Source organism: Equus asinus, chromosome 2 (genome assembly GCF_041296235.1).
Source record: "Equus asinus isolate D_3611 breed Donkey chromosome 2, EquAss-T2T_v2, whole genome shotgun sequence".
NCBI lineage: Eukaryota > Metazoa > Chordata > Mammalia > Perissodactyla > Equidae > Equus > Equus asinus.
This window is the reverse complement of record NC_091791.1, coordinates 168,272,273-168,300,058: the sequence shown is the minus strand read 5'-3', so window position 1 is coordinate 168,300,058 and position 27,786 is coordinate 168,272,273. Positions and strand designations below refer to the sequence as shown.

The 27,786-nt window shown below is 54.3% G+C and overlaps 2 protein-coding genes across 13 annotated transcripts in view; both read left to right on the top strand.

The window, feature by feature from the left end:
• The window catches only part of ACIN1 (apoptotic chromatin condensation inducer 1), a 32,177-nt gene extending 16,396 nt beyond the window's left edge, over positions 1-15,781 (top strand). For 2 of the 10 annotated variants that reach the window (XM_070504056.1, XM_014856308.3), the window contains 11 exons: positions 6,255-6,396; positions 9,845-9,887; positions 11,164-11,294; positions 11,428-11,544; positions 12,087-12,228; positions 12,573-12,718; positions 13,101-13,208; positions 13,372-13,479; positions 13,705-14,029; positions 14,139-14,239; positions 14,851-15,781. In XM_070504056.1, the coding sequence (XP_070360157.1) occupies positions 6,255-6,396; positions 9,845-9,887; positions 11,164-11,294; positions 11,428-11,544; positions 12,087-12,228; positions 12,573-12,718; positions 13,101-13,208; positions 13,372-13,479; positions 13,705-14,029; positions 14,139-14,239; positions 14,851-15,177 (1,690 nt within the window). In that variant the 3' untranslated portion in view covers positions 15,178-15,781. The other 8 variants (XM_070504054.1, XM_044765329.2, XM_070504055.1 and 5 more) reach the window with 5 other exon arrangements.
• A 421-nt stretch (positions 15,782-16,202) lies between these two features.
• Positions 16,203-26,866, top strand: CDH24 (cadherin 24). 3 transcript variants are annotated; one of them, XR_011501509.1, is made up of 14 exons: positions 16,203-16,853; positions 18,178-18,230; positions 18,406-18,709; positions 18,899-19,193; positions 19,379-19,498; positions 19,574-19,741; positions 19,914-20,101; positions 20,512-20,765; positions 21,741-21,877; positions 24,178-24,299; positions 24,381-24,492; positions 24,736-24,984; positions 25,487-26,475; positions 26,565-26,866. XR_011501509.1 is itself a non-coding variant. In XM_044765326.2 (12 exons), exons 2-12 carry the CDS (start codon positions 18,509-18,511, stop codon positions 25,984-25,986), a joined length of 2,346 nt encoding a protein of 781 aa, XP_044621261.2. In that variant the 5' UTR covers positions 16,203-16,853; positions 18,406-18,508; the 3' UTR covers positions 25,987-26,860. The 3 variants fall into 3 exon arrangements, 1 of the variants encoding a protein (XP_044621261.2); XR_011501508.1 differs by lacking the exon at positions 18,178-18,230; XM_044765326.2 differs by lacking the exon at positions 18,178-18,230 and having other exon boundaries at positions 25,487-26,860.
• Positions 26,867-27,786: the final 920 nt, after the last annotated feature.

Genomic DNA, 27,786 nt, shown 5'->3' with positions numbered 1-27,786 from the left:
CTTACTATATAGCTTTTGCCTTGGGATATACCCTTGCTACTGTCCCTTCTAATATTCTTGCCTCTGCTGCCATCTTGTGGCCATTACATTTTTGGTTTGAAAGCCAAAAGTTCACTCTGCTTCCTTTGAAAAGTTTTTGTTTTTCCCTTTTGGGATGGGTACATTATCCTTTGGAGAAGGGTTTTTCTTCTAGGACCATAAAGTGAAAACCCTGCGGATTCTCGAAGGTGTTCAGGATTCCCCAGCTACACCATCGATGAGGAGATGGGGTGACACCTTCCCTTCCATATCCATCAACCAGAGATAATACCTGCCTCCGCTCCCTCATCCCATGGGGGTACAGCATGTCTTTTGTATAATGGCAGTTTCGAAGTAGGTGTTGACAACCTGCTACTAAGTGGGCCTGAGGAACTGCCTCCTGTGCACCTTGAGAAGCATGTAATTTTCTGAAAAGCTCCTTTCTTGCCTAAAGTTCTATGACATCCTGGCAATAGAACAGCGCTTCATGATGTTTTGAGGCACCTTTATTTCTGGACTTTGCATGCAAGTCCAGAGCAAATGAAACTTGGAGTCATATACAGGGTTTTCCTTCCCAGGTAAAGGTGGCTTTGATCTTCATTTTATGACTGAGGTAATCTAGTCACATTGATTCTGGCAAGGTGATAGGCAAGTGGCCCTTGGGCAGATACTGAGATTGTCCATCGTTGCCTAGGCAAGCTTTAGTGGAGCAGCCTATAGATTAGAAATGCAGTGTGAGCTCAGGACTAGCTCACACACGTCCCTCTTACCTGCTTTCCTTCTGCCTGCTTTCCAGATGGTCTATTCAGCAGCCTAACAAAAAGATATGCCCAAAGGCCTAAACACATAGGCTATTCTGGCATTGGATTTGGTAAATGAATCTTTGAGAAGTTTGCCTACATTTCTGGAGGCACTGCTACAACTGGTTCACAACACTCCTTGTCTTTCACCCCTCTAGAGTCTAGGGTTCAGCCTGGTGGCCTCTGGAGCCCTGGCCAATTTTAGAAGTGGGATCAACAGTGCTAAATGGAAAAGACCATTTGTGGCTTAACCTTGGGTTTCCTGTCTGTCTCAACAAGAAATCACGTGACTTTAAAAAAACAGAGCTAGGGCCTATTGATTCAGTAACATGTTAAGAAAAAAAATAGGCTTTACTTCGAGGACCTCTCACCACTTGGAAGAAATTGCCTGACTTTTTTGCTGTGCTTGGTTAAACCCGTTCTGATTCTGATTGTGCTCTGAGGAATTCTAGATATGAGGTAAGGTGCCTTTTTCATTGCTTGGAGCAGGAATTTGTGAGCCCTCAGTCCTGTTTCACTTGAGCCCTGTTCCAAAATCCAATCTTTTGCCTGCTATGGATAAGCAAAAAGGTCTTCATACAGCAGAAAATAATGGTACTCTTTTTACATTAAAAAAATAGAGGGAAAAAAAGAAAAGGAGAGAAAAAGTTTGTGTGGGCAAATGTATCATGTAGCAGCAGTTAATTCAAACCTGAATTTTGCCAAGTACAACCTTCCTGTGTGCACAAACCTCGCAAGCAATAGCAGCTTTGGGTTCTTGGCACTATGCTTATTTGTCCTTTTGCCTGAGCAGGAGGAAGGAAATGACCCTTTAAGCCATAGGACAGTGTAATTGCTGCTCCCCAGGAGACCTACAATGCCAATATACCAAATGACGCATATTTAAAAAGTAGAATTTATTGTCATCAGTAGAGTTTGCTCACTGAGAAATTGGTATCTAAGGACACCCCCCCAGCATCATACTGTCCTTGATTGTCCTATAACTAGTGTACTCCAGAGGGTATTCTATATTTAAATCTCACTGCTTGAGGGTAGTCACATCCTACCATTTCTTACTAAATTTCACATCAGGTCCTTAGCTCCTCATGAATTTTCTACAATAACTAAAATTCAAACATATATGCCTATAGAAACTTCCTTCTCCATTAGCTTCTCTGAATCTCATTCATATTCAGATGTGAACTATAGTGTGATGTTACCAGCCTCCAAGTAGTTGTGTCCTTTTCTTCTGGGTTACAGATGGTTTGCGTGTTACTTAATTGTGGAGAGAGATTCCCCCAACCCCAACCCCCATGCAGTTTCACATTTTTCAAAGATCAGAAACATTTGTGCAGGAATTTAAATAAGTGGGAAAGAAGATGCCTTTTGTCTCAAAGAGACTACACAGAAAAGCTGTGTGGAGCTCTGACACATAGTTGACAACGCTTTGGGACTGGTCCTACAAGTAGATTGAGTCCCCTTTGGGGGCAGTTTCAAGAATTCCTCTTTTTCTTATGAAAATAAAATCTTGGGAATTCTTGGATCCCACAGAATTGATTGTGGGGAAATAGGCAGCACAAACTTGCTGTGTCTTAAGAAGGCCAAAGGTAACATGGTAACAGTCATATTCTTGAAAAAATGAGATAGAATTTCCAATAAAAGAAAATTCTTCCTCCAAGGAAACTACTTCTGGAGAGACATATTGGCACCTGGAAGTATTTTAGGATAGTCGATGGACAGAGAACATTTATTTGAGGATGTTTGAATGTAACATTCTCTGTAGAAAGTCTATCCAAAACTTTTAAGAAGAAAACTTTTAGTTCAGCAAGCATCTATTAAACTGTCCACTTGGTACCTACAATGACAACCTAATTCAGAAATATCTACTGAGAATTTCTTTGTGTTAGGCCCTGGGCTAGGGGCCAAGGGATGCACTCTCTGACCCTGAGGAACTCTGCAGAGTGGAGGTGAGGGGCAGGTCAACTGGTGGTTATTATACAGTGATGAGGGTATTACCAAAGATCTGTCAGGCTGGTTACTGAATGCCTTTGCATCGGAGAAAGAGCAGTCTACTTTTTGAGGAAACTCAAAAAAATCTCCATAGGTGGCATCAAATGAGATAATGGCCTATTAAACGTACATGTGTTTATGCATATCCTTGACTTAGGGTGTCGTCCCAGCCAGACTCTTAAGAGTGAACCCTTATCACACTGTTTGTGAGACAGGTATTGTTATTATCCCCACTGCACAGATTAAGAAATAGATACACAGAGAGAATCAGGAACTTGCCCACTATCACATCACTTGTATGGGGGTGGGGCCAGGGTCAGGATTGGGCCCTAGCCAATTTGACTCTAGAGCTCTCAATCTTACTGAGCAGACCGGGACCACCCAGGAAAGGGAATTCTTAACGTGTGAGCATGGCTGCTTTAGCAGGCAGTTGGCTTGTGAGTTTAAGATTTTAAGCAGCAGGGAGGAAATTTTATTTCTGGTTAAGTACCCAGAAGCTTGTCTTATCATTGCTGCCACTAGGATGCAAAAGGAGTACCTTTGCAGTCAGCAGAGAAAGAATTTTGAGCATCTCCTGAGTGCTTTTTTGAATAGTTAGGAGTCAGCTTCCCATTTCCCGTTTAGTCTGGTGAAGATGCCCAGATTAATAATTTCTGTTTAGTTCTCAATCACTTACTGCCCCGAAGATCACCCCCGCCCTTATCTACTTAAGATCACCCCCGCCCTTATCTACTTAACGGCTCTCACCTTGGAGCCCTTGCTTCAAGTGGCCTTCAGGCTTCAAGGAACCAAGGTTCCCTTGCCCTGTTTATCCTTTTCCTTTCTGGCTCCAACGGACCCTGGGGCAGGGTGACCCTATTAAAGATTCTGTGAAACAAAGTTGTCTGTCATCTCTTTAGAGACACCTCTCCCCACTCTACAGGGAATTCAAAAAGGAACTCTGTTTATCCACTCCTTCCACCATCCCTGGAGAGAGGACAGGTTGGAGTAGTAACACGTGGTCATTGCTGGAGTGAGCAGCTACTTTAATGATTGGATAGTGCCAATTCTCATCCCACCTCCCCACCTTGAACAGCTGACTGGCTGATCTGGTTTCAGTGTTCCATGCCTTGCTTGGAGAGTGGGAGGGGGGCACATAAAAACTGCTCGTGCCTCTCCATTCTGTGTCTCTTTCAACTTTGGCTTTGTTATCTTCCTTCTTTAATCACTTTTCACTCCCAACTCTGCTGTTTTCCATTCTTCTAATTCTCTGGAATCTTCCAAGCAAGCAGCTGTAACTTTGTCTGTCCTCTCCACCCAGCCCCCTCCCCGCCCCCTGGGAAGACAAGGAGAGAGCACCCTCTCCCAGTGGGGCTAGGCCTCGTAGCTGCTGTAACCTGAGAAAAGAAGGAAAAGGGCCAGGCCTATTGAGCCAGCAGTGAGCTCCCTGTGGCCTGCCAGAGGATAAGAACCTTGCTCACTCAGCGCCCTCCCTCCTTTCTTTCCCCTCCCCTGCTGCAGCAGGGCCCTCCCCCATCCGCACACACGGGCTGCTGGGTAAGTGGCAAGATGGCTCCCCTGCATGTCTCCGGCTGATCGCCGCCGCTCCGCCAATACAATAGAGCCAGCCACTACCAGCAGCCTGGCCCTCATCCTCCTTCTCCTCCAGAGAGACCAATCCAGCCGAACTCGGGGTTTGCCGTGAGGACTTAACGCTTATCTCTTAAAAGCCAGATCTATTTTAGCCTCCCCTCACCACCACCACCACCACCACCTCCTCCTCCCCTTCCATTTACCATTTTTTGGATCCCCAATTGCTGCATCTTGATTTTCTCTCTCTGGATCGGGTGGCTGGGGAGGAGTTGGTGGGATCTTGGGACAAGGAAGGTGTTTGGTTTTTTTTAATTTTTTAGGATTTTTTTTTGTTTGGTTTTTGTTATTTCTTCCATTCCAGAAAGGGATAAACAGCACTTCCAGGGGGAGAAAAAAAATCATGTTATCAGAAAGCAAAGAAGGGTGAGAGCTTCACATTTCCATGTACCCCTTTTCCCCACCGCTTAGCCCACCTCATCTTCCTTCTCTTCCCTATGGCTTTCATTCCGTCTTTCGTTTTGGTTTGTTTTCAGTCATTCTGCCTTCCCCCTTTGTCCTTCCTGCCCGATTTCTAATTGGCCCCACTTGCCCTCTCTGTGTGGGAAATAGGTATTCTTTGGTTAAGCTTTTTCTTTAGATTTCGGCACTTGAATTGCGTGTTTCTGTGGGGGCCTGTTAGCTGGGGGCACAGTTCCGATTTTCCCCTCCCCCTTCCCGTGCATCCCTCCCTGCCTGCTCTGGAGAGGCTGTGCTGACCTCTGAGTGTCAGGCAGCCTGTCGGGAACGCTGAGTTTTTTGGTGGTGGTTATCAGCCAGGGGAGGCTTGGTTTCCCCTCTCATGAAACTTAGGCCTCTGATCATCTTGATTTGATTTTTCCCCCCAGTGTTTGGGTGGTAATCGGGGTGAGGTTAGAGATAGAAGTTAGGGATGAAGGCAGAAAAAGAAGATGGGAAGATAGTCTACCTGAAGTAATCTCTGGGATTCGTTGCCTGATATGGGAGCTCACTTGTGTGATTCGGGGGGCAGTGGGTTCGGTGTTTGTGGGGGGAAGATGCATGGTGTGGGGAGGGTGTGTCCTGACTGGGAGGCCTGCTCTCTTTATCCTTCGGAAGTTGGAATGAGGGAGTGGGAGAAACTGGGCGAAAGCCGAATGTAAGAGCATTTCCTACACCTCTGAGCAGGTAAAAGTGGCCTGATTCTTCTCTGAGCTTTCATACTCTCCAGCAGTTAGAGTCTTCCCTTCTGGAAGAGGGAGAGTCCTTCTTGAAGCTTGAACCCTCACCAGCCCCCCTCTCCCTGCAGCCCCACCCCTGCCATTTCTCCATTCCTGGTGTCTGCAGAGCCTGTGGGTCAGTAGGCCCTTACTTATTAAGCAGTTGATTAAACAGAAGGTTAGGATCATTGTCCCAGCCATGGCCATTCTTTCTCATCTTTTTAAGGAATCAGGCTTCCCTTAGTTTCTCAGGCAGTTTTATTAAATAAAGGTGCCAGGGAATAGGGAGGCCACAGAGTTGTGAGCAAATCATAGTCACTTTTGAGGGACTGTTTCCAGAGAGGGTGTTTTCTCCTCTTACACGAGTACTCTGGTGAATTACCTAAGAACGGTTGGAGTCTTGACCTCACACATCACAGCTTTATCCCATCTGGGCAGTGGGTGGCAGTGGTTGCTGTAATCTGTGTTCTTTCCCCAGGAAAAACAGTTTCCCACTTTTCCTCTGAGGGCAAGGACTCTAGTCTGATCTGAAAAGCAGCCCTCCCACACCCACCCAAGCGATGAGGCATGGGGGTTTCCTGACCCAAAACCTAATGTCTTGCTCTCTCTTCCCCTTGGTTCTTTCCTGCCCTTCCCTCTCAACCTCTCCCCATACTGTCAGTGAGGAGAAGGAGGAAGTGACCATGGAGACAAGTGAAAACAGACCTGAAAATGAGGTTCCAGAGCCCCCCATGCCTAGTGCAGACCAAGTCAGCAATGATGACCGCCCAGAGGGCAGTGCCGAAGATGAGGAGAAGAAAGAGGTAAATATGCAAGCCACCTGTTGGGGTGGGTGGGCAGGAGTGGGCCTAGGGGAAAGAGTAGACGCTCTGGCGATCCCTCTTACACAGTGGGATAGCTTAAAGAAGGGACTAGACGGAGACTTGGATCAGGATAGGGTCAAGGGAGAATTCGCTGGTTTAGCAAGGGAGACCCCTTGTGATGGGGACAGGGCCCATTTGTTCCCGTTCCCTGGTTGGAGAGGTAGTGCAGTGCAGTCTCTTGGAAGTTTGTAACTAATGGAAAGTCAGTTAATGGCCCTTTATCTAAGACCCAAGCTCAGCTTTCCTTGCTGCCTTCTCAAGCTTCTCCCTGAGGTAACTCCTTTAGCTTTCCCTCCTTTTTAAAAGCCTGTTGGAGCTCAACGCCATCTAGTGGGCTTTAGTGCTTCTCAGCTGACCAGCCATGCTGAGGAATTTTTGTTCCTCATCTGCCCCCCAGTGGTCTCATTGCGGAGATGTTGCCACTTGGAAGCCAGCACCTGGTGTGATCCCAAAGGCCCCTTCTCCATTTCTCTGACCCCTCTACCTCTTTTTTTGGCATATATGTTATCTTGTGTCCTGCACCCAATTCAGGGGGCTCCCCCCATCAGAGCCAGCGAAGTCTTCTTGGCTCTTAAAGTAATAGAGAAAGAATTAGCTGGGTTTGGGAGTGGGGTAACAGGGTGGGAGGGACTGTTGTGTGTGTAGCCTTTCTTTGGTGTGTGTTGCGGGGGTGGGGGCCGGTGAAAGTGATTTGATGTGCAGAATATTATTTATTACAAGGTCCTTCTTCCCCGTAAAACTTTGTCCAAGTACCTCATGTACGGTAATCCGCCCGTAAAATATAACCCTGCCCAACTGGCCAATCGCTGATGCCGCCTCTTCCTCTGGACCCACCCGCTGCTACTGAGCTGCCCAGTCAGAGCCGAGTCTGCTATCCAGGTGTCTTGGCCAGAGGGGGGCATGTATATGGGATCTTGTGATGGGCCCCCTTTTGCCTCCCTGCCTTGCTTACATCAGGGGGCCAAGAAGAGCACTGTTCTGGAGAGACTTCTATTGAGAAAGCAAAAAGCGTTTGGAAAGGGGTGGACTTGCATCATCTCCCTATTTGGGACACCCCAAGAAGAGCTCGTGTCAGTGCTGGGGCGCCTGCCCACATGCCCTTGCCCTTTTGAGGACTGTGGGTTGCCTTGTTTGCTACAGACTGTTGGGATCCCCATCTAGGGCACCAAGACCTCCTAAAGAGTCAATGTTTGTGATCACAGTGCCATGCCGTAAAATACTGAGTGGGGCTCTCGGCTTAAGCTGTGACGACTAGGAACCCTGCAGAGATGTCTAGGGTCTGAGCCCAGGGATTTAATGCTGATGACAGCCCAGCCATGTATCACCACTTGCTCATCAGATGGACTTTCCTTTGGTCCCTGTTGTCCATGGTGAAGGGCAGCATGTTGGTTGCTCCAACTTCTCCTCCATCCCTGGAGGCAGGGGCTCATCCATCCACCTGACTGGAACCACTGTCTCAGCTGGAGTCCCTGAGGAGATGCCACACACAACTCAGAAGAAAAGTATTCTGACCTTGCTGCTGAATGTGTGCCCAGTCCTGGGGCTATCCTCTGCTACCCCCAGGCTGCCTTCGTCAGAGGCTCCATGATCCCACTCGGTGAGAGGACCCCCTCCCCAGTTACAGGCAGAGGAGAAAGGGACTCTGGAGTCATCACCTGGATTCCAAGTATTGGGTGGTGGTATTGCTGCAGCGTGCCACTGGTGGACATAGGGTCCTGCCTGCCTCTCACAATAAAAGGCCAGGACCATTCCTGCTACTCACAGGCCATCTCATCAGGGACTGCAAGATGATGCCCCTACAGGGCTGGGACTGATGTCTCTGCCCCCTTTTCCCCTGTACCCCTCGCTGAGCCTGGCCACCGCCAGTGAACTGTCTTGACATCATGGAAACTGGGCAGCGTCCCCCCACACGTTTCCCTCCCGCCCCCCCTGCGCCCCTGGGAGGACTCTGGCAGTGCCGTGCTGACCACCACGCCGTGCGCCCACCTTTTTTGCCAACCCAACCCCCCACCAATTGCACAGCGCCTAGCAGGGAGGGCTCATTCTGATTGGACCGGCGGTTGACTAGATACAGTACACAGTGAGGTGCGATTGGCTGAACTGAAGATCCCAGGTGTGAGATGGTACCTGGAACATTTGTCATATTCCTAGTTTATTTTCTTCTTTATTTTCTTCTTCTTCTTTTTTTTTAATCTTTTATTTTAATTTTTTTCTTTATCTTTATTTTTCTGATTTCTTTTTTGGGTTTATTTATTTATTTGGTTCATGTTTTCCTGTTTTAATTAAGACCTTTTTTTTTTCTCACTAACTTTCCCATCGAGAGCGGCCCGGCTAGGGGTCAGGCTGGCCCTTAACGGAGACCAAGGAGACTTGGTTAGACGACACAAACGGGGCTGGGGGGTGGATGGGGGAAAGGGATTTCATCAAGAGGGTCCTGCCCTACCCTTTAGAAGGGTGGTAGGTCTTAGTTTTTCCAGAAATAAGCACTTAAATCTAAACATGCTCTATTCCCCTTTTCTCTCTCTCTTCCTCTTTTTGCTCTGTCCATAGTGTTTTCCCCACTGAGTGTTTCAAAGGGACAAAAACTTGCTCAAAAGCAAGTTTGGAAGTTTCTGGTCCTTGGCAGAGCCCCTAAGGCTTAAACCCTGGTCAGAGAGGACACAGTAAGGCTCTGCGAGAGCTCTGTACAGTGGTTGGGAAGTCTGAGACTCTCCCAGGGGACAGTCTGCCCTTCGTAAAAACCTTCCTTTACCAAAGACACCTTTAAATCCTTTCTGCTGGCACTGGGCTCAGGAGCCTCGTCTCCAGTTGGTCTGGTGCTGCCCTTTCCCAGTGTGGCAGGGGTCTGGGCAGTCTGCTGTCTAAGCGACTCAAAGCTACTGTCCGTGAATGTCAGGCTGGACGTTGAGAAAAGGAGGAGGGTTACCTTGAAGTTGCCATCCCAGAGTTGGTTTTCCTTGCTTCCTCGTGTTTTCCTCGAGTTAGCAAGGAAGACCTCGGAGGACCTGCTAACCTGGGCACAGCTTATTGGGCTTGGTGTCCTCTCGCCCCGTAGAAACAGTGGAAGAGGGCATGACCAGCGCCTTTAGAGGGCTGCGAGGCTACTGAGTTCCTCTTCCAGCTTATTTCTGGTTAAGCTAATACACAGGTGTGGTATGAACTAGATGACTTTTCCCTGCTGTGATGTTTGGTTTTATTTTTTTCTCTAACTTGCATTGATTCTGCTTCGTTTTTGCCGTTTGCCGCTTCTGTTTTGGTCTCTGTCTGTCTCTGTGTCTCTCTCTCTGTGTCTTTGGAGCCTGTGCTGAGATTGCCCCATCTAACCTCCTTCCCCCCTCTCTGTGGGGTGTGTCTCTTTCTCTTTTTTCCCCATTTCTTCTCTATACAGAGCTCGCTGCCCAAATCATTCAAGAGGAAGATCTCCGTTGTCTGTAAGTCCAGCCCCACATCCCTGATCAAGGTCAGGAATACCAGGAAAATCTGAGTTCATGGAGAAATAGATTACTGTTCGCTCTTGATGGGATTCCTGGGTCACCCCCTCCCACCCCACCACCACTGCTGAGCAAATCAACGTCTTCTTGGCATATGTAGGGTTCCATTTTGAAATTCAAAACTTTAGACAATCCCTGTCATTTTTCCCCAGTCATATTTCTTTCTTTCTTTCTTTTTTAAGTAATTTTATTGGGATTATAATGGTTTATAACATTGTGTAATTTCAGGTGTACATTATTGTTTATCAGTTCCTGAATATTATCGTGCTCACCCCTAGTAGTCTAATTTTTATCCATTACCATACATATGTGCCCCTTTGTCCCTTTCGCCCACCCCCCCAGATTGCTTTCTTTTTTTTTAAGATTTTTTTTTTTTCCTTTTTCTCCCCAAAGCACCCTGGTACATAGTTGTATATTCTTAGTTGTGGGTCCTTCTAGTTGTGGCATGTGGGACACCAACTCAGCGTGGCTCGATGACCAGTGCCATGTCCGCGCCCAGGATTCGAACCGACAGAACACTGGGCCGCCTGCAGCGGAGCGCGCGAACTTAACCACTTGGCCACGGGGCCAGCCCCCCGTATTTCTTTCTTAAGTGTAACAAGGTAGACTGTGAGGTGTCTCGCCGTCTCCTCTCCAGGCCTACGTGCATTTACTTTTTCAGATATCTGAACCCTCAGAACCAGGAGTGATTTTGAGGGGCTCCTATGTAATGCTTACCAGTTTGTGCTTCATTCTAAAAGAGCATCTGAGGAAATGAGAGGGCTCCACCCCTCAGTGACATTTTTAACATTTTCCCAATAAGGAGCTCTCGACTGAGAGAAGTATGAGAGAGCTTTATAGATGACATCATGATCTGAAATCAACGTTACTTAGATTTTAGTATTATGCAGTCTTGTTTTTTCTGCATTCCCGTGTTCTTCCCAGTCTGTCTTCCCCAGTACTTTAGAGATTTCTACCACTAAAAGTTTAAACTGCTCACCAACCTGGTTACCTCCCCTGTTGCCTTCAGAGATCAGTGGTTTTCATCTTTCAGGAAGTGGCTCCAGTCCTTTTCTTGTTCACTCTGGAGCATGGTTTCCCCAGTCCCCAAATATAATTTCCTTAGGTTTACCTTTTACTAAAACTCGAGTCAAAGGCTCTCTGTGGTTGTTGTGGTGTGAACCAGCAGAGGCCTGAGACCATCTAACTGTTGGATCCTATTTCTTGGGGACAGCAGCTACCAAGGGGGTGCCAGCTGGAAACAGTGATACAGAGGGGGGCCAGCCTGGTCGGAAGCGGCGTTGGGGAGCCAGCACAGCCACCACACAGAAGAAACCCTCCATCAGTATCACCACTGAATCCCTCAAGGTGAGGTGGGAGGCTCCGGGGAAGGGAGGGTGAGACACGTTGAGGTGGGAGTAGACATGGGCCCAGTGTAACGGGGTGGGGGGTATCTGTGTCCCAGAGCCTCATCCCCGACATCAAACCCCTGGCGGGGCAGGAGGCTGTTGTGGATCTTCATGCTGATGACTCCCGAATCTCTGAGGATGAAACAGAGCGTAATGGTGACGATGGGACCCATGACAAGGGGCTGAAAATATGCCGGACTGTCACTCAGGTAAGGCTCCTGCACCCCGGTGTCAGGGGAGGGGGGCATCAGCCACAGAGCAGGCAACTGAGGGCTAAGGTGGAGTCCTAGAAGGGAAGGCTCCCATCTGTGCAGGGGGTTGGGTTAATTTGCCCTATTCGGGGTCAGCAGGCAACCACATCCAGCCTGTTGTCTATAATAAATAAAGTTTTATTAGAACACAGGCACACCAGTTTATTTTCTCTTGTCTGTGGCTGCTTGAGTGCTATAATGTCATACTTGAATAGTTGCAACAGAAACTGTATGGGTCACAAAGCCTAAAATAATTTACTGTCTTGCCCTGTAAGAAAAAATTTGAAATGTGCCGACTCCTGCCTTAGTTTTCCTTATGGAAGAGCTGAGGCATTAACAATCCCAGGGTCTGGGGGAGGTGCACTTAGTAATGAAATCTTTCCCTGATGGAAGGAACATGCTAGGTTGACTGTACTACCCTCTCTCACCAGGAAGCCAGGAGCTGAAAAGAATGTGCTAGTTGGTCTTTAAGAATCCCTCCATTATCTGATACCTTACAGGTAGTACCTGCAGAGGGCCAGGAGAATGGGCAGAGGGAAGAGGAGGAAGAAGAGAAGGAGCCTGAGGCAGAACCCCCTATACCTCCCCAGGTTTCAGTAGAGGTGGCCTTGCCCCCACCTGTGGAGCATGAAGTAAAGAAAGGTGGGTGAAGCATTGAGTGGAAAGTCATGCAGCTCCCTGAATTCCCAGAGCACTTTATTTGGACCTCTCCTAAAGCATTTAATGTTTCCTGCCTTGTATTACAGTGTTTACATATCTGTCTTATCTCCCTCTCCTTGTTAAGCTACTTGAGGGCTGGGTTCAAATCTGTTTAATCCTTGAATCTCCTATTGAGGAGATTAGCCTAGACAGTGCCTTGCTCTTGATAGGTCTGCAGCACAGGTAGATGGAAGAGCGACTGCTCGGTAGGGAGTAACAGTCCTATTGGTGGTGGAAGAGCCAGCCCGGCTCCCTACTGAAAACCATTCGTGTGCTCTATTCGATAGTGACTTTAGGAGACACCTTAACTCGACGTTCCATTAGCCAGCAGAAGTCTGGAGTTTCCATTACAATTGATGACCCAGTCCGAACCGCTCAGGTGCCCTCCCCGCCCCGGGGCAAGATCAGTAACATCGTCCACATCTCCAATCTGGTAAGTCGTCCTTTCCCACAGTGCAGCCTTGTTTAGTGGTTAAGAGCTTGAGCTTCGGGCTCCTGCTTCTTAGGTTCAACACCTGGATGTGCCAGCTGCTCGCTCATCGACTCTGAGCAAGTTACTTCACCTCACACCTGTCTCCTCATCTGAGAAAAGCGTCAGCCCGCAGGGCCGTCTTGAGGATTTGCCTAGGGCCTGGCACATAATGTCTCAGTGTTACCACTCTTTTCTCCTTCCTACTAGAGGGTTCCTAACCTCTCTGCCCTCATCCAGACTTCGAAGCTGAACTCCTGTGACAGTGGCTTGGGACATCTTGAGACTAGTGATATGCGCATCGTTCTTGCCTTCTGCAAGACCCTAAAACTATTTTCATTGGCAGGTTCGTCCTTTCACTTTAGGCCAACTGAAGGAATTGCTGGGCCGTACAGGAACTCTGGTGGAAGAGGCCTTCTGGATTGACAAGATCAAATCCCACTGCTTTGTAACGGTGAGGCACTGCTTTGTAATGGTGAGGGCAGGAAGCTCATTCTCTAGGTTGTGGCATATGCTTCCTTTTTTGATCAGCGTGGGCAGATTTGAGGGCACTGTGGCCAGTGGGAGGGACTGTGTAGGTCCGTCGTGACCCTCTGTCTTCTCCCTTGCTCCACCAGTACTCAACAGTAGAGGAAGCAGTTGCCACCCGCACTGCTCTACATGGGGTCAAGTGGCCCCAGTCCAATCCCAAATTCCTTTGTGCTGACTACGCTGAGCAAGATGAGGTAAGAAACCTGGGAAAAGGAAGGAAGGGAGGGGAGGGGCAGCTGTTATCTGCTAGATTCCAACTGAGATCCTGGCCAAACCTGCAGTCACTGGGATTCCTTCTCCCTCCCCTTCGGTTCCTTGAGTTGAACCCTGGCTCCAAAGTCTCTGTGCCCTGTTTCCTGGGCTGCTTCAGTGGGAGGGATGTCATCTCCATCCTGACTGTCGTTGTTCTCTGCCCACAGCTGGATTATCGCCGAGGCCTCTTGGTGGACCGTCCCTCTGAAACTAAGACAGAGGAGCAGGGGGTTCCTCGGCCCCTGCACCCCCCACCCCCACCCCCAGCCCAGCCACCACAGCATCCCCGGGCAGAGCAGAGGGAGCAGGAGCGGGCGGTGCGGGAACAGTGGGCAGAGCGGGAACGGGAAATGGAGCGGCGGGAGCGAACTCGATCAGAGCGTGAATGGGATCGGGACAAAGTTCGAGAAGGGCCCCGTTCCCGATCTCGGTCCCGTGACCGCCGCCGCAAGGAACGTGCGAAGTCTAAAGAAAAGAAGAGTGAGAAGAAAGGTACTTAGCCTTGAGGGCACCCATACCCACTGGTAGGTGGGAGAGGGACTCAGGTGGGATGGGCACAGAGTCATAGGCATCAAGTCTGACTCACTTTCTTCCCCCTCAGAGAAAGCTCAGGAGGAACCACCTGCCAAGCTTCTGGACGACCTTTTCCGGAAGACCAAGGCAGCTCCCTGCATCTATTGGCTTCCGCTGACTGACAGCCAGGTGAGTGCCCGCCTTCCTGCCCTGCTCAGAGCTGCATCAGGCAAAGGGGCAGAGCAAGGGGGAGTCTTAGGCCCATGAGAGTGAGTGGACCCAGGTATCGGCTTAGGATAACGAGGGAAGGAACTGAGCATCTCAGAGGCAGTTTTAAGAACCAGCTGATGAGTCTGCTGTAGGGAAGCCAAACCCAAGAAAGTGAAGGGAGACACAGAGACCGGGGACTCTGTGTGGATCGTAGGAAGCTGGCTGAGCCAGCATCACTTCTTGGAAATTGATTTTAGTTAGCTGAGCCGTCCGTGTTTTGTAAACTCATCCATTTCTCTGCTTTTTAAATTTGTTTCTTTGTGATGGGCCTTTTGGGAATTTTAGGCTTACGCTACTCAACTAGAGTAAAGAGATTTTTGTTCCTATCTAAGTAGCTAGGAAAATACCAGAGGCAAGGACAGATGTGACTGCTGAGCCCCACCCTCACCCCCACCCCCCACTTCGTGCTTAACAGCAAAGCTCACAATGACCCTGAACCAGGAGTGCGGGGTCCAGGTGCAGATAGACCAAGCGGGACTGCCGCACGCAGGGCTCAGGTGCCTGTTCTCTGCCTTTCCTGCCTGCAACAGATTGTCCAGAAGGAGGCCGAGCGGGCTGAACGGGCCAAGGAGCGCGAGAAGCGGCGAAAGGAGCAGGAAGAAGAAGAGCAGAAGGAGCGGGAGAAGGAAGCAGAGCGGGAACGGACCCGACAGCTGGAGCGGGAGAAGCGGCGGGAGCACAGCCGAGAGAGGGACAGGGAGAGAGAGCGGGACAGGGAGCGGGACAGGGGGGATCGAGAGCGGGATAGGGAAAGGGACCGCGAGCGAGGCAGGGAGAGGGACCGCAGAGACACCAAGCGCCACAGCAGGAGCCGGAGTCGGAGCACACCTGTGCGGGACCGGGGCGGGCGCCGCTAGCTGGGAGAACACTAGGGAGAGCTGTGGGCACCGGCCACCTGCCCCGGGGGGTTCAAGGCCGCAGAGGGATAGGTACAATCACCTCCACCCTGGAACCAGGGGTCTCTCACACCATTTGCCCAGTGCTGTCGTATGGCTGCCACCTGTCCCCATATACCAAATGGAGCAGTGGCCATCTCCCCCCCACCCCCATAGCCTATCTCTTGGGACTTAGCCCTTTCCTCCCTCTCATTCCCCATCGTTAAGTCTGTGAGAGGGAAGAGCTAGGTTAGGGAGGGACGTGGTTGGCCCAGAGGTGGGGAACAGCTAGGAGCCCCAAACCTCTTTCACTTTTCCTCCATCCTGTTCACCACCTCCTTTGGGCACTCACAACCCTCTTGGGAACAGCCGGGGCCAGGACTGGGTCACCTATGAGCTGAATCAGCATCTCCTCCTGAGTCCCAGGGCCCCTGCAGTTCCCAGTCTCTGTCCTGCAGCCCTTGCCTCCTGCCCACCGGTTCCACTTTATATCCACCTTTTCCTTTCGTTCAATTTTTATTTTTATTTTTTTTATTATTAAATGATGTGGTCTATGGAAAATAATAAAAATCTGACTTAGTTTTAACTAGTGTGTGAGTGGCTTTCCTTGTGCAGACCAAATGGAATTAAGAGGGTTGTGGCGTGGAGCCAGCATCGCTTCCATTCCATACACTGACTTAGGCTGCTGCTTCCTGGATCCGGGACTGCCCCCCTCCATCCCTGCCTTGGCTCTAACCACACCACAACTGTGGCTCTTCCTCCCTGCAGGGTAGAGGGAAAGACCCCTGGGAAGAGCGTCCGGTGCCCGTGCTAGAGGCATTTTGGTCACCCGTCCACCACCTTCAAGGTGCCTCCCACAATTGCCACCAGGGGGCGGCAGCCGCTCGCTTAGTAGGCGCCAGTAAATGAGCTTCCCCAAAACGCTCCACTCCCCGCCTCCGCGCTCTCCCGCAGATGTCGCGCCTGGGTCCCTGTTCCTTGGGCCCAGCCCGCGGACTCTGGACCCTTCTGCCGTCCTTAAGCGCAGCCCAGCCGGCCAGCTACCGTGCCCTGCCTGGGCTCCCAAAATGCTGCCGCCGTGGTCCACACCAGCCCCAAAAGCTGGTCCGGGGGCGGGGAGCCAGGCCTGTCCGCAGTGGGCCCCTCATTCGCCGCCTCACCGCGCGCTCGCCCTCCGCTGGGGGCACCGCTGCGGGGGCCGTGCGGGCCGCTTCGCGCCTCCCGGGCGCCCTCCCCGCCCGCTCTTCGGAAACGGCCGGGCGCCGTGGCCTGGCCGTTCTCCCGCCCGAGTGCCCGCCGGGCGCTGCGGGCCGGCCCGGGAGGGGCGTCGCATCTGTATGCGCCCGGCGGCCCGGCAGCGCCGAGGGGGCGGGAGCCACGCGCCGCCCCCGCCCCCGCCGCGCGGCCCGAGCTGGCCGGGGAGGGTCGGAGGCTGGGCTCTCCTCTCCCGCGCGGCGCGGGGCCGCCTCGCTCCTTCGCAGGCGGAGCCTCCTTCCCCCGCCCCCTCCGTCTCGCTCCCTTGTTCTCGCCGGGGCCGCTCAGACCTGCAGCGGAGCCGCGGCGCCCGCTCGCTTCGGCTCGGGGCTGCGCCCCCGGGACCCGGCGGCGGAGGCGGGCGGGGGCGCTCCCCGCCGGGCTGGGCCCCTCGGCACGGCCAGGTAAGGACGACTGCCCCGGAGCCCGGGGTCAGGGATCGCGGAGGGGCAGCAGGGGGCCCGCAGCTGCGGGTGTCTTCCGAGCGGTGCGCTCCGCGGCTGGGAGCCACTGCCGGCTCCCTTCTCCCGCGCTCTGCCTCTTTCCCTTCTTCCCTCGCACCTCTCTCCCTCTTTCTCTCATTTTCCTCTCCCTTGATTTCTCTTCACCCTGCCTTCTCTCTGCCTGTTTGCCTTCTCTGCCCCTTCCCTCTGTCTCCCCAACCCTTCTCTCCCTCTTGCCGTCTTTCTCCATCTCCTCTTCCTCTACCTTTTTCTGCCTCTACCTTTCTCTCCTTTCCTGTCTTCCTCTTTTCCTTTTCCCGCTCTCCTTGCCTCCCCTGTCCCCTCCTCTCCTCTCCTCTCCCGTTCCCGCTATCCTGTTTCCCACTCCTCTGTCCCTTTCCTTCTCCCCTCGTCCCGCCTCCCTCTCTGCTCCCCGGCTTCCCTCTGGCTTCCCTCTTCCCCCGGGAGGGAAAGGACTGTCAAGTGTGTGTCTGCTCTAGGGGAGGAGGGGCGCAGCCACAGCTACCTGAGGGGTCCCCCCCCAGGAAGAGACACAGTGGGAAGGGTCCTCTCCCTAGCTCCCTCCCCGCAGCCCCTCCTGGCTGCCCCCTCTCGCAGAATGAAGTTCCGGCGGCCTGGTCTGACCCCCGCAGCTGAGGGCTGCCCCTGCCTGCCCATCACCCGGGAAGAAAGCCCCTATGCGCCCCCCCCACCCACTCCCCCTCCCCAAACCTGGTACCTGTGACTCCTCTCTGCCTTGCAGACGCCCAGCTGCCTCCTTTGGTCTCTTTCCTTCTGTCTCTTGCTGCCATTCTGTCTCCGGCTCTGCCGGACAGTCCCTGAGTCTTGGTCTCACCCTCAATCACGCTGTGTCTCTGGCGTCTGGGTCTGCCTCTGCTCCCCCTCCCCAGGCTCCTGGCCCTGCCCCCAACTCTACTCCCTCTTCTTTCAGCTCTGGCCCCCGCTTTGCCTCATGAGCCCGGTCCCCCATCAAGGACTTCAGCTGGCAGTGTGGGCTGGGGGCTGGTTCTGGAGAGGTGGGGTTCCCCGTGGAGGAGGGACTTTCACAGGCCTGTCTTAGGCTGCACTGCTTGTCATCTCTTAGCCTGACTCTAGACACCCTGAGGCCACACCTCCATGAATCTCAACCCCTGGATTTTAAGCCTTTTCCCTGGTAGCGCCCATCGCCTCCAACCCCCTCACTGCATGCCCAATCTGGGAGGACAGGGGCCAGATTTGGGGTTCCCAGTGCTCCCAGCATCCCCTCTCCTGTTCTCTTCCCCAGCTTCTCCACTCAGAGTTGACTGGCTGGAGATTTATCAGCTTGGAGGGCTGGAGGTGAATACAGGCGAGCCTGGGTGGAGGGAAGGATCAGACTGTCTGCTCTGCCTTAGTCTGGGTTCTGGGCAGTGGGGTGTCTGGTTCCTTGGAGGTCTGCATTTTCAGCATCTAACTTTGGTGAAGGGGAAGGGTTAAGGATTTCCTTGACCCTGAACAGCTACCTGTCCTGCAGGTGTGGATCCATGGGGTAACCCCAGTGCATCTGCCCCTCTGCCCAGCCAGCTCATGCCTCAGCGCCCGGGGGCAGTGAACAGAGCCCTGGCTGGAGCCCAAACATGTGGGGCCTAGTGAGGCTCCTGCTGGCCTGGCTGGGTGGCTGGGGCTGCATGGGGCACCTGGCAGCCCCAGCCCGGGCCTGGGCAGGGTCCCGTGGGAGCCCAGGAGCTGCACTGCTGCGGACCCGAAGGAGCTGGGTGTGGAACCAGTTCTTCGTCATTGAGGAATATGCCGGTCCAGAGCCTGTCCTTATTGGCAAGGTAAGGACTGGCCCCTCCCATGTCTGCCCTGACTCCTGAGGCCCTTAGGCCCTGCCCTCCACCTTCCTCACTCTTCAGTGACCTTGGTCCCTCAGGACTCCCAACACTTCACCCGATCCTAGACTCGGACTCTTTAACCTTCTGTCCCTGTGCTTGGAACCTGCTGCCATATTTCCCTGATCCCTACAGCTGCACTCGGATGTGGACAGGGGTGAGGGCCGCACCAAGTACCTGCTGACGGGGGAAGGGGCAGGCACCGTATTTGTCATTGACGAGGCCACAGGCAACATTCATGTCACGAAGAGCCTAGACCGGGAGGAGAAGGCACAGTACGTGCTACTGGCCCAAGCCGTGGACCGAGCCTCCAACCGGCCCCTGGAGCCCCCGTCAGAGTTCATCATCAAGGTGCAAGACATCAACGACAATCCACCCATCTTTCCCCTCGGGCCCTACCACGCCACAGTGCCCGAGATGTCCAATGTTGGTGAGCGCCCCAACTCTGAATGTCCTGGATCCCGTCTCCTGGAGCGCCCTCACCTCTCCTTTCCCCATTGCTTTCTGCCCCCGAATCCACGTCCTGCAGCCCAGCTCAAGTCTGGGTCCCCTTCATCTACTGTTCTTCCCCACCTTCCCTGCCCCTGCTGAGTGGGGTGCCGGGATCCCCCACAGGGACATCAGTGATCCAGGTGACTGCTCACGATGCCGATGACCCCAGCTACGGGAACAGCGCCAAGCTGGTGTACACCGTGCTGGACGGACTGCCTTTCTTCTCTGTGGACCCCCAGACTGGTGAGGATAGAGGTCAGGAGCCTGGTGGAGACGGCCGTGGTACCCAGCACCCCCTGACCCAGCATCTCTCCCTAGGAGTGGTGCGCACCGCCATCCCCAACATGGACCGGGAGACACAGGAGGAGTTCTTGGTGGTGATTCAGGCCAAGGACATGGGCGGCCACATGGGGGGGCTGTCGGGCAGCACTACAGTGACGGTCACCCTCAGCGATGTCAATGACAACCCCCCCAAGTTCCCTCAGAGTAAGGGGCCAGGGCTCCACCTGAGCTATCCTTTGACCACCCCACCCCTTCAGCCCCTGGAGAAGCCATTCTTCCCCACCCCTCCCCCATCCAGGCAGGAGTGGGGGATGCTGGGGGAGGGAGGAGGGCTGGGAATCTCTCTAAGAATGTCTCCCCTCCTTCCACCTCCAAGGCCTTTACCAGTTCTCCGTGGTGGAGACGGCTGGGCCGGGCACCCTGGTGGGCCGGCTGCGGGCCCAGGACCCAGACCTGGGGGACAACGCCCTCATGGCATACAGCATCCTGGATGGGGAGGGGTCCGAGGCCTTCAGCATCAGCACAGACTCCCAAGGTCGAGACGGGCTCCTCACTATCCGCAAGGTTAGCCTCCTGTCTGCTAACGCCTGTGGACTCCCTCATGCCTGCCTCCTGCCCTGTGGTATACGCTTCTTACTGGTCAAGAACAGACTCAGGACCCCTGTGCTGGAGCTCAGAGATCACAGGCGTCTCCTCATCTTGCAGATGAGGGCCTGGCGCCCAGAAGGGGGGTCTGAGTGACTTGCTCAAGACTTTCACATAGCAAGTCTGTGAGGGAGCTGGGGGCAGACTAGGCTACTGACTAAGTAATCTGCCCCCACCCTCACCAGCTGGGCACTGCCCCCTGCTGCCCGCTTCTCCTCTCAGGAGGGCTGGGTGTTGGATGCGTGCGGGGAAGGGACTCCTCACCTTCCAGGAGCCTGGGCCTGCCCTGGTTTCCACACACCTCAGCCACTCATCTCCCCTCACCACAGCCCCTAGACTTTGAGACCCGTCGCTCCTACTCTTTCCGTGTGGAGGCCACCAACACACTCATCGACCCAGCCTACCTGCGGCGAGGGCCCTTCAAGGACGTGGCCTCGGTGTGCGTGGCTGTGCAGGATGCCCCAGAGCCACCTGCCTTCACCCAGGCTGCCTACCACCTGGCAGTGCCCGAGAACAAGGCTCCCGGGACCCTGGTGGGCCAGGTCTCAGCCGCTGACCTGGACTCCCCGGCCAGTCCAATCAGGTGAGCTGGGGGATGGGCTGGGGCAGGGCCTGGCCGCCGGGAAGGAGCCCAGAGCAGGCTATTCCCACCCAAGGATGTGCCCCTCTTACTGAAAATCACACTCCCCTCCTGGCAGAGGTCTCCCTCCCTGCGGCTCTGGGGGCCAGGGGAAGGCTGGAGGACCTGGCTAACCACCCCCTGACTCTCCCCATCCCTCTGGGTGGATCAGAGTGGCGCCTCCCGGTGGCAGTCTGAGCAGATGTCATCTCATCTGATGAGTGTAACTGATCAATTGATCGCTATCACTATTTATCCCTCCGACAGCGCTGCATGTTTTACCCACTTGGTAACATTTAATGCTCACAACTGCTCTCTGAAGTGGGCATTGTCATCACCAGTTGTTTTAGAGGTTAGGCCCTGAGAGGTTAAGTAACTTGCCCAAGGTCACACCGTCAGTAAGTTGCAGAGCTGGGATCCAAATCCAGACTTGTCGGCCTCCAGTGGAGTCACTCTTTCCACGGCCCGCCGGCATCCCTGTCACAGCACTTCAGGAGGTGCTGGTGTCCGTCCCATTTGGTAGTTGAGTAAACAGGTTAAATGATTTGCCCAAGGTCACACAGTTGGTCTGAGGCAGAGCAGGCAGACCTAGAACACCGGTCCCTGGGTCCCCAGAACAGGCCAGAAGTCTGAAAGAGAAGCAGTGTTTACCCCCTCCCACTTCCACCTGTCACTGTCCCCTCAGCAAGAAAACCCAGTCCCTCTGAGTCTTAGGACAGGAGCATCAGGGTGATGACTTCCACGGATGTTCGTCTTTTAAGGGGATGATGTGAAATATGGCTCTGGGTGCACAGGGCAGGCAGGCTCTGCCCCACAAGCTCGGGCCCTCTGTCCAGATGAACCATGAGGCCCAGCAAGGCGAACAGAAAGGAGGGCAGGGTAGCAGCAGGCTCTGGCCTGCCCCCAGCTCAGCCCCCAGCTCGGCTCCGTCTTCCCCAGATACTCCATCCTCCCCCACTCGGACCCAGAGCGCTGCTTCTCCATCGAGCCCGAAGACGGCACCATCCGCACGGCAGTGCCCCTGGACCGCGAGGCTCGGGTCTGGCACAACCTCACAGTGCTGGCCACAGAGCTCGGTGAGGAGTCCTGGGCCCCCCAGAAGGCCCAGGTGAAGCAGCTGCCTCCTGGCAGAGGAGCTGTCCCTGAGCGTGGGGGCGGTTACTGCCATCACACTGTCACCAGTGTACGGCCACTGGGTCCCCAGCCTGGACCATCACCAACAGGCAGGCCTCCTCGTCGCCTAGGCTGGGCTGGACTGGGCTGGGCACAGCGGGTCTGCCTGAGCATTCCCCTGACCTTAAATTCGCTCCATACCTGACTTTCCCCAACCCAGAAATAAACCTAACCTCAAATAGCTCCCAGCCCCTAATGAACCCCAACCTGCACCCTGGCAGACCCTGCCCTGCCCACTCTCTGCTTCAGGCTGGAGGCAGGGGCCGGGGAAGGGCTGGGCACCTCCTCTGAGGGCTTTCTGGGGGGCCCCTGTCAGTCCCCAGTCCCCACCAGCCTCTGGGCAGCCCTGGCCCTTAGAGGCGGGGAGAACTCCCCCACTCTGTGAACCTCCCCATCACCCTGCTCAGGCCCAGGGCTCCCCACCTTTGCTGTGTGTGTCCTGTCTGTGGGAGTTGTCACTGAGTGTGCAGATGTTGGTGCATGTCAATGACGGGCTAGATGTGTGTGTGCACATGGGTGTGTGCTTACCTGTTTATATAACTCCATGTGTGTGAAAAATACACACATATGTCTGTGAGTATATGTCTATAACTGGGCATATATGTGTATATAGTTGAGCGTGTAGAATTATATGTCTGTTATTTTGTATACGTGTAATTGGATGTGTATAGCAATAGGTACGAGCAGCTGTTTGTATATATTGTTTTATGTATGTGAGTGTTCGTGGACAGATAACTATTACTTTTTGTGTATCAGGCACTGTTCTAAGTACCAAATGTGGATTAATCCATTTAGGCATCACCACAACTTTATGAGGGAAGTATGATTATTTTCTCATTTTAAAATGAGGAAATTCAGGCAAAGAGTAGTTAAGTAACTTCCCAAGGTTACCCAGCTGTGAAGTGGTGGAGCCATTGGACCAGGCAGGCTGCGGCGCCTGAGCTGTAACCCACTGCACCACACTGCCTTTCCAGGGTGTGGCATTGTAGGCGTACGGGTTCATGTTCACGTCTGTGCAACTTTTCTTTACATGGCAGTGCCTGTGCGTCTGTCTGTGTGAATGTCCCTGTGTGTATATGTGTGTATATATAGTGTGTTTGCAGCTGCCTCTGTATACGTAGCCCTGTGTGTGTGTGTGTGTGTGTGTGTTCCCTTCACTGTCTTCCGACCCTCTCACCAAATCCTGCAACCCCACTCAAACCCCGATATCGACTAGCAGGCCCTGTGCCTTTACTGCAGTGAAGGAGTGGACCCCAGCCCCATCTCGTCTCTGGGGTATCCCGGACCCTTTAGCCAGGCAGCCCACTCAGCCTCCTCTGCCCAGGCTGCGACCTCAGCCCCTCCACCAGGGCCAGCCAGCTCTCCCCCTGCCCGGGGGAAAGGCTAAAGGGACCGGGGGCTCAGCCTTGGAGAGGCGAGCAACAGGGTGGGCAGGATACATGATTTCCATGCTTTCTTGGATGGCAAGTGAGGAGTAAGGCAGGGAGTGGTGGGAGCCACCTGATGAAGGGATGTATGACGAGGGGACCCGTGTCTGGCTGTGGTGTCCAGGCTGGCCTTGCTTTGCACCCTGTGCATCATGCAGCTCCTCCCTTCCCAAGGTCAACTCTAAGTGATGCTCATTGCTACACCACAGCTCTCAGACCTCTGATGGGGCATGTGTGTTTGTGTGTGTGTGTCTGTCTGTCTGTGTATGTGTGTGTGTCCCACTGGTGCCGTGTATGAAAATGCATTCTCTGGGCCCTGGGGGGTGCAACACTGCATTCATTGTATATATCAAACATCCACTTGATGGATGTTGCATTTGTTATAAATGCTGAGTGTACATCGAATATATGGTATGAATGTGTTTGTATATTTCATGGCTGTTGTCTGTGTGTGTCCTGTCTGCATCTTCTGTCTGCCTTTTATTTATGCTGCATGTGCCCTGTGTGTGGGTTATTGTATGTGTATATCATGGGGGCCACATTCCTATTGAATGGCTATTGTGTACTGCACACATCTTGGGTACTACCTGAATGTTGTATGCACTTGGTGTTGTTGCATTCATTTCACAACTCTGTTTGCTACTTGCATGTTGCATGCATGTTGCATGTGTGTGCTATGTGCTCCGTGTGCTATCCATACCCATGCGTCATGTGTGTTGTGTATAAACTGTTGTGTGTGCGTGTGTGGGGTGTATGTGTTCGTGTTCTGGCTTCAGACAGCTCCGCACAGGCCTCCCGGGTGCAAGTGGCCATCCAGACCCTGGATGAGAATGACAATGCTCCCCAGCTGGCTGAGCCCTACGACACCTTTGTGTGTGATTCTGCACCCCCTGGCCAGGTGAGCCGCTGAGGCAGAGGGGTTGGGACCTCAAGACCTCCAGCTGCCCACTCCATACAAGGCCTCTCTTCTCCCTCCCAGCTGATTCAGGTCATCCGGGCCCTGGACAGAGATGAAGTCGGCAACAGTAGCCGTGTCTCCCTTCAAGGTCCTCTGGGCCCTGATGCCAACTTCACTGTCCGGGACAACCGAGGTAGGTGGCCTCCTGCAACCATGCCCATGCCTGCCTCCGTCCTCCTGTCCTCCTCCACCACCCCCTAGCCCAGCCTGCCTGAGCCCTGACCATCTTCCCGGGCGCTCCACCCAACAAGGTAGATGTCGATTTGCACGTTTGCTCTTTGCAAACCTTCCCCCTGGAAAGCTGTCTGAATGGGCTGCGCTGACCCCACTGGGAAAGTGTCCCAGGAGGTGCCCCAACACCTTCCCTCTCCCACAGATGGCTCCGCCAGCCTGCTGCTGCCCTCTCGCCCTGCTCCGCCCCGCCAGGCCCCCTACCTGGTTCCCATAGAACTGTGGGACTGGGGGCAGCCAGCACTGAGCAGCACTGCCACAGTGACTGTCAGCGTGTGCCGCTGCCGGCCTGATGGCTCCGTGGCGTCCTGCTGGCCCGAGGCTCAGCTCTCACCCGCTGGGCTCAGCACCGGGGCCCTGCTTGCCATTGTCACCTGTGTGGGCACCCTGCTTGGTGAGTCAGGCCACAGTGGGACACGGATGTGGGGTCCAGGCATGAGTGGGTATGGAGAGGAGCCAGGAACCCGGACATAGGGGAATCCATCCTAGGGCTTGAAGGAACCCTTGTGCCTGGCTGTTCCCACTGCCTGATGCGTCCAAGGGAAAAAGCTCTGGCCTCATGTCCCTGATATACCAATCCATAATAACTGGAACAAGCCATAAAAAGTGTTTATTGAGCCCCGACTCTGGGCCACGTGTGGCGCTGGGCACATCACTTGTGGTGTTTCATTTCATCCTTCTAACAACCCTAAGAGGTAAATATGTTTTCCCTACAAGCAATCTAAGGGCCAAAAGGGTTCCCCTGGTCACACAGCGAGTAAGGGGTGAAGTCAAGATTCAAACGAGGCTTGCCAGATGTCAAACGCGGGGCTTGCCACCCCTAGGCCACACTGCCCGCTCTGTCCCAAACCGTCTGCGTGCTCCGGGCTCAGCGGCCCGTGTGCGCCTCTCCCCAGCCCTGGTGGTGCTCTTCGTGGCCCTGCGGCGGCAGAAGCAGGAAGCCCTGATGGTGCTGGAGGAGGAGGACGTCCGCGAGAACATCATCACCTACGACGACGAGGGCGGCGGCGAAGAGGACACGGAAGCCTTCGACATCAGCGCCCTGCAGAACCCCGACGGGGCGGCGCCGCCGGCCCCCGGCCCGCCCGCGCGCCGCGACGTGCTGCCCCGGGCCCGGGCGCCGCGCCAGCCCCGGCCTCCCGGCCCCGCCGACGTGGCCCAGCTCCTGGCGCTGCGGCTGCGCGAGGCAGACGACGACCCCAGCGTGCCGCCCTACGACTCGGTGCAGGTGTACGGCTACGAGGGCCGCGGCTCCTCCTGCGGCTCGCTCAGCTCCCTGGGCTCCGGCAGCGAGGCAGGCGGCGCCCCGGGCCCGGCCGAGCCGCTGGACGACTGGGGGCCGCTCTTCCGCACGCTGGCCGAGCTGTACGGGGTCAAGGAGCCCCCGGGCCCCTGAGCGCGCTCTGCGGTGCGGCAGCCCGCACAGGCCCTCTGAGTGAGGCCCCCGGGGTCCAGGCAGGCGGCAGCAGCCCAGGGGCCCCGTCCCGTCCCGTGTCCCTCCTCCAAGCTCCCCCAGGGCGACCTCCTTCTTCCCTGCCTCCTCCTGAGTCGTCTCTCTGTCTCTCTCCAGGGATCTCTGTGTCTGTCTGCCATGCTCCCTGTCTGGGTCTGGGCTGTGTGGCTCTGACTCTGAATCTGTCCTCTCACTGTGATTCCACTTTCTCCGTGGCTCTCTTTTTGTCTCCCCGATTCTAAATCTCTCACACACGCTCTCTGTCTCCCTTGCCCACACACACGCTTTGTGTGTGTCTCCTGCCCACATCTGCCCACGTTCTCTCTGGGTCCCTGTGACTGGCTTTTTGGTTTTCTTTGTTGTCCATCCCAAAACCAAGAGAAACTTCTGGCCACTGCTGCCCACCCTACTGCAGGGGATGTTCTGCCCCAGGTCAGTGCCCCTAGACTCTGTGGGGCACAGGGGTGGCCCGAAACCCACCCTGACTCACCACCTCTAACCAGGCTCTCCTGTCTTTACAGACCTGCCCGCATGGTTCCATCCATCACTCATGGCCTCATCCTGGCTCCATGGCCTCCAGCAGAGAGAGGGAGCCAGCCCACCTCCCAGGGCGACAGCTCTAGCCCCAGTGGGGGCTCCTTGGAGCTCTGCCCAGCTCTCACCTACCCTGGGCCTCCCAGCTCTGGGCTTTGTCTTGTGTGCTTCCCATGCCCCAGGGGGTGGGGAGGGGAAGGAAAGGGGGAGCAGCTGGGGAAGGGGAAAGAGGGAGGAAGGGGAGGGGCCTCCATCTCTAATTTCATAATAAACAAACACTTTATTTTGTAAAGCTGGAGCCCTGCTTCCTGTTTCTGCACTCAGGTTTCTGTGTCCCGCTTTACTGTGCCAAAGGGCGGGAGGCGAGGCCCAAGCCTGTCCCTTCGGCCATTCTCCTCCTTTGGGGGTAATCTGCTTCAAGTCCCTCCACACAGAGGAGAGTTTGGGTTGATTCTATTCAGGGAGTAAGGAGATAGTAACTTGTACCCCCACTGCCACCATCAATTCTCTGGGCTCCCTGTTGGTCTCAAATGTCCAAGGAAATTAAGATGTGGGGATTGCCCCAAAGGGAGGGTGGGAAGGAGAAGTAGAGGATGAGAGCTACTGAGAAGAGATAAAAGACTAAGAGAGGAAGGGGGTTGTAGACTAGAAAAAATGTGGGTGGGGGTGGCAGGGACAGGGACAGGCACAAGCCAGTCCCTGCTGGTGCCTGTGGTGCCAGTGGGGGAAGGGTGGGCCAGGGTGAGATGGCACAGTCACACTGAATTCTCCCCAGGCCATGGTCTTACTCTTCATGGAGCACAAAGGAGGCGGGAGAGGGACCAGGCAGGCAGGCTGTGGATGGGCTGAGTCAAAGTCACCTGGTGGGGGAGGGAGCATCTCTCAGCGGCCACTCCCTGAGGCGGGAAAGAATCCACCCAGGAACCAGCATAAGCACCCAGGCCCCCGAAATCCAGGCAGGGCTCCTGGAGACCCGAGTAGGTGGGTCAGGACAGGCCCCTGTGACCCTCCCCTCCCAGTGTGAGGTGTTGGCAATCCAATCGGGGAAAGCTCTTCTGTGGAAAGAGGTCCTCTCTCACCTCCCACGTCTGCCTGATTAGGCGAGGGCAGCCAGGTGGTGGGAGAACAAGGACCCCTCCCCCCCGCTCCGGTGCTAGAGTTATTTACTCTGCTCAAGGCCTGGTCCCTGACGGCCCAAAGGCCCAGGCG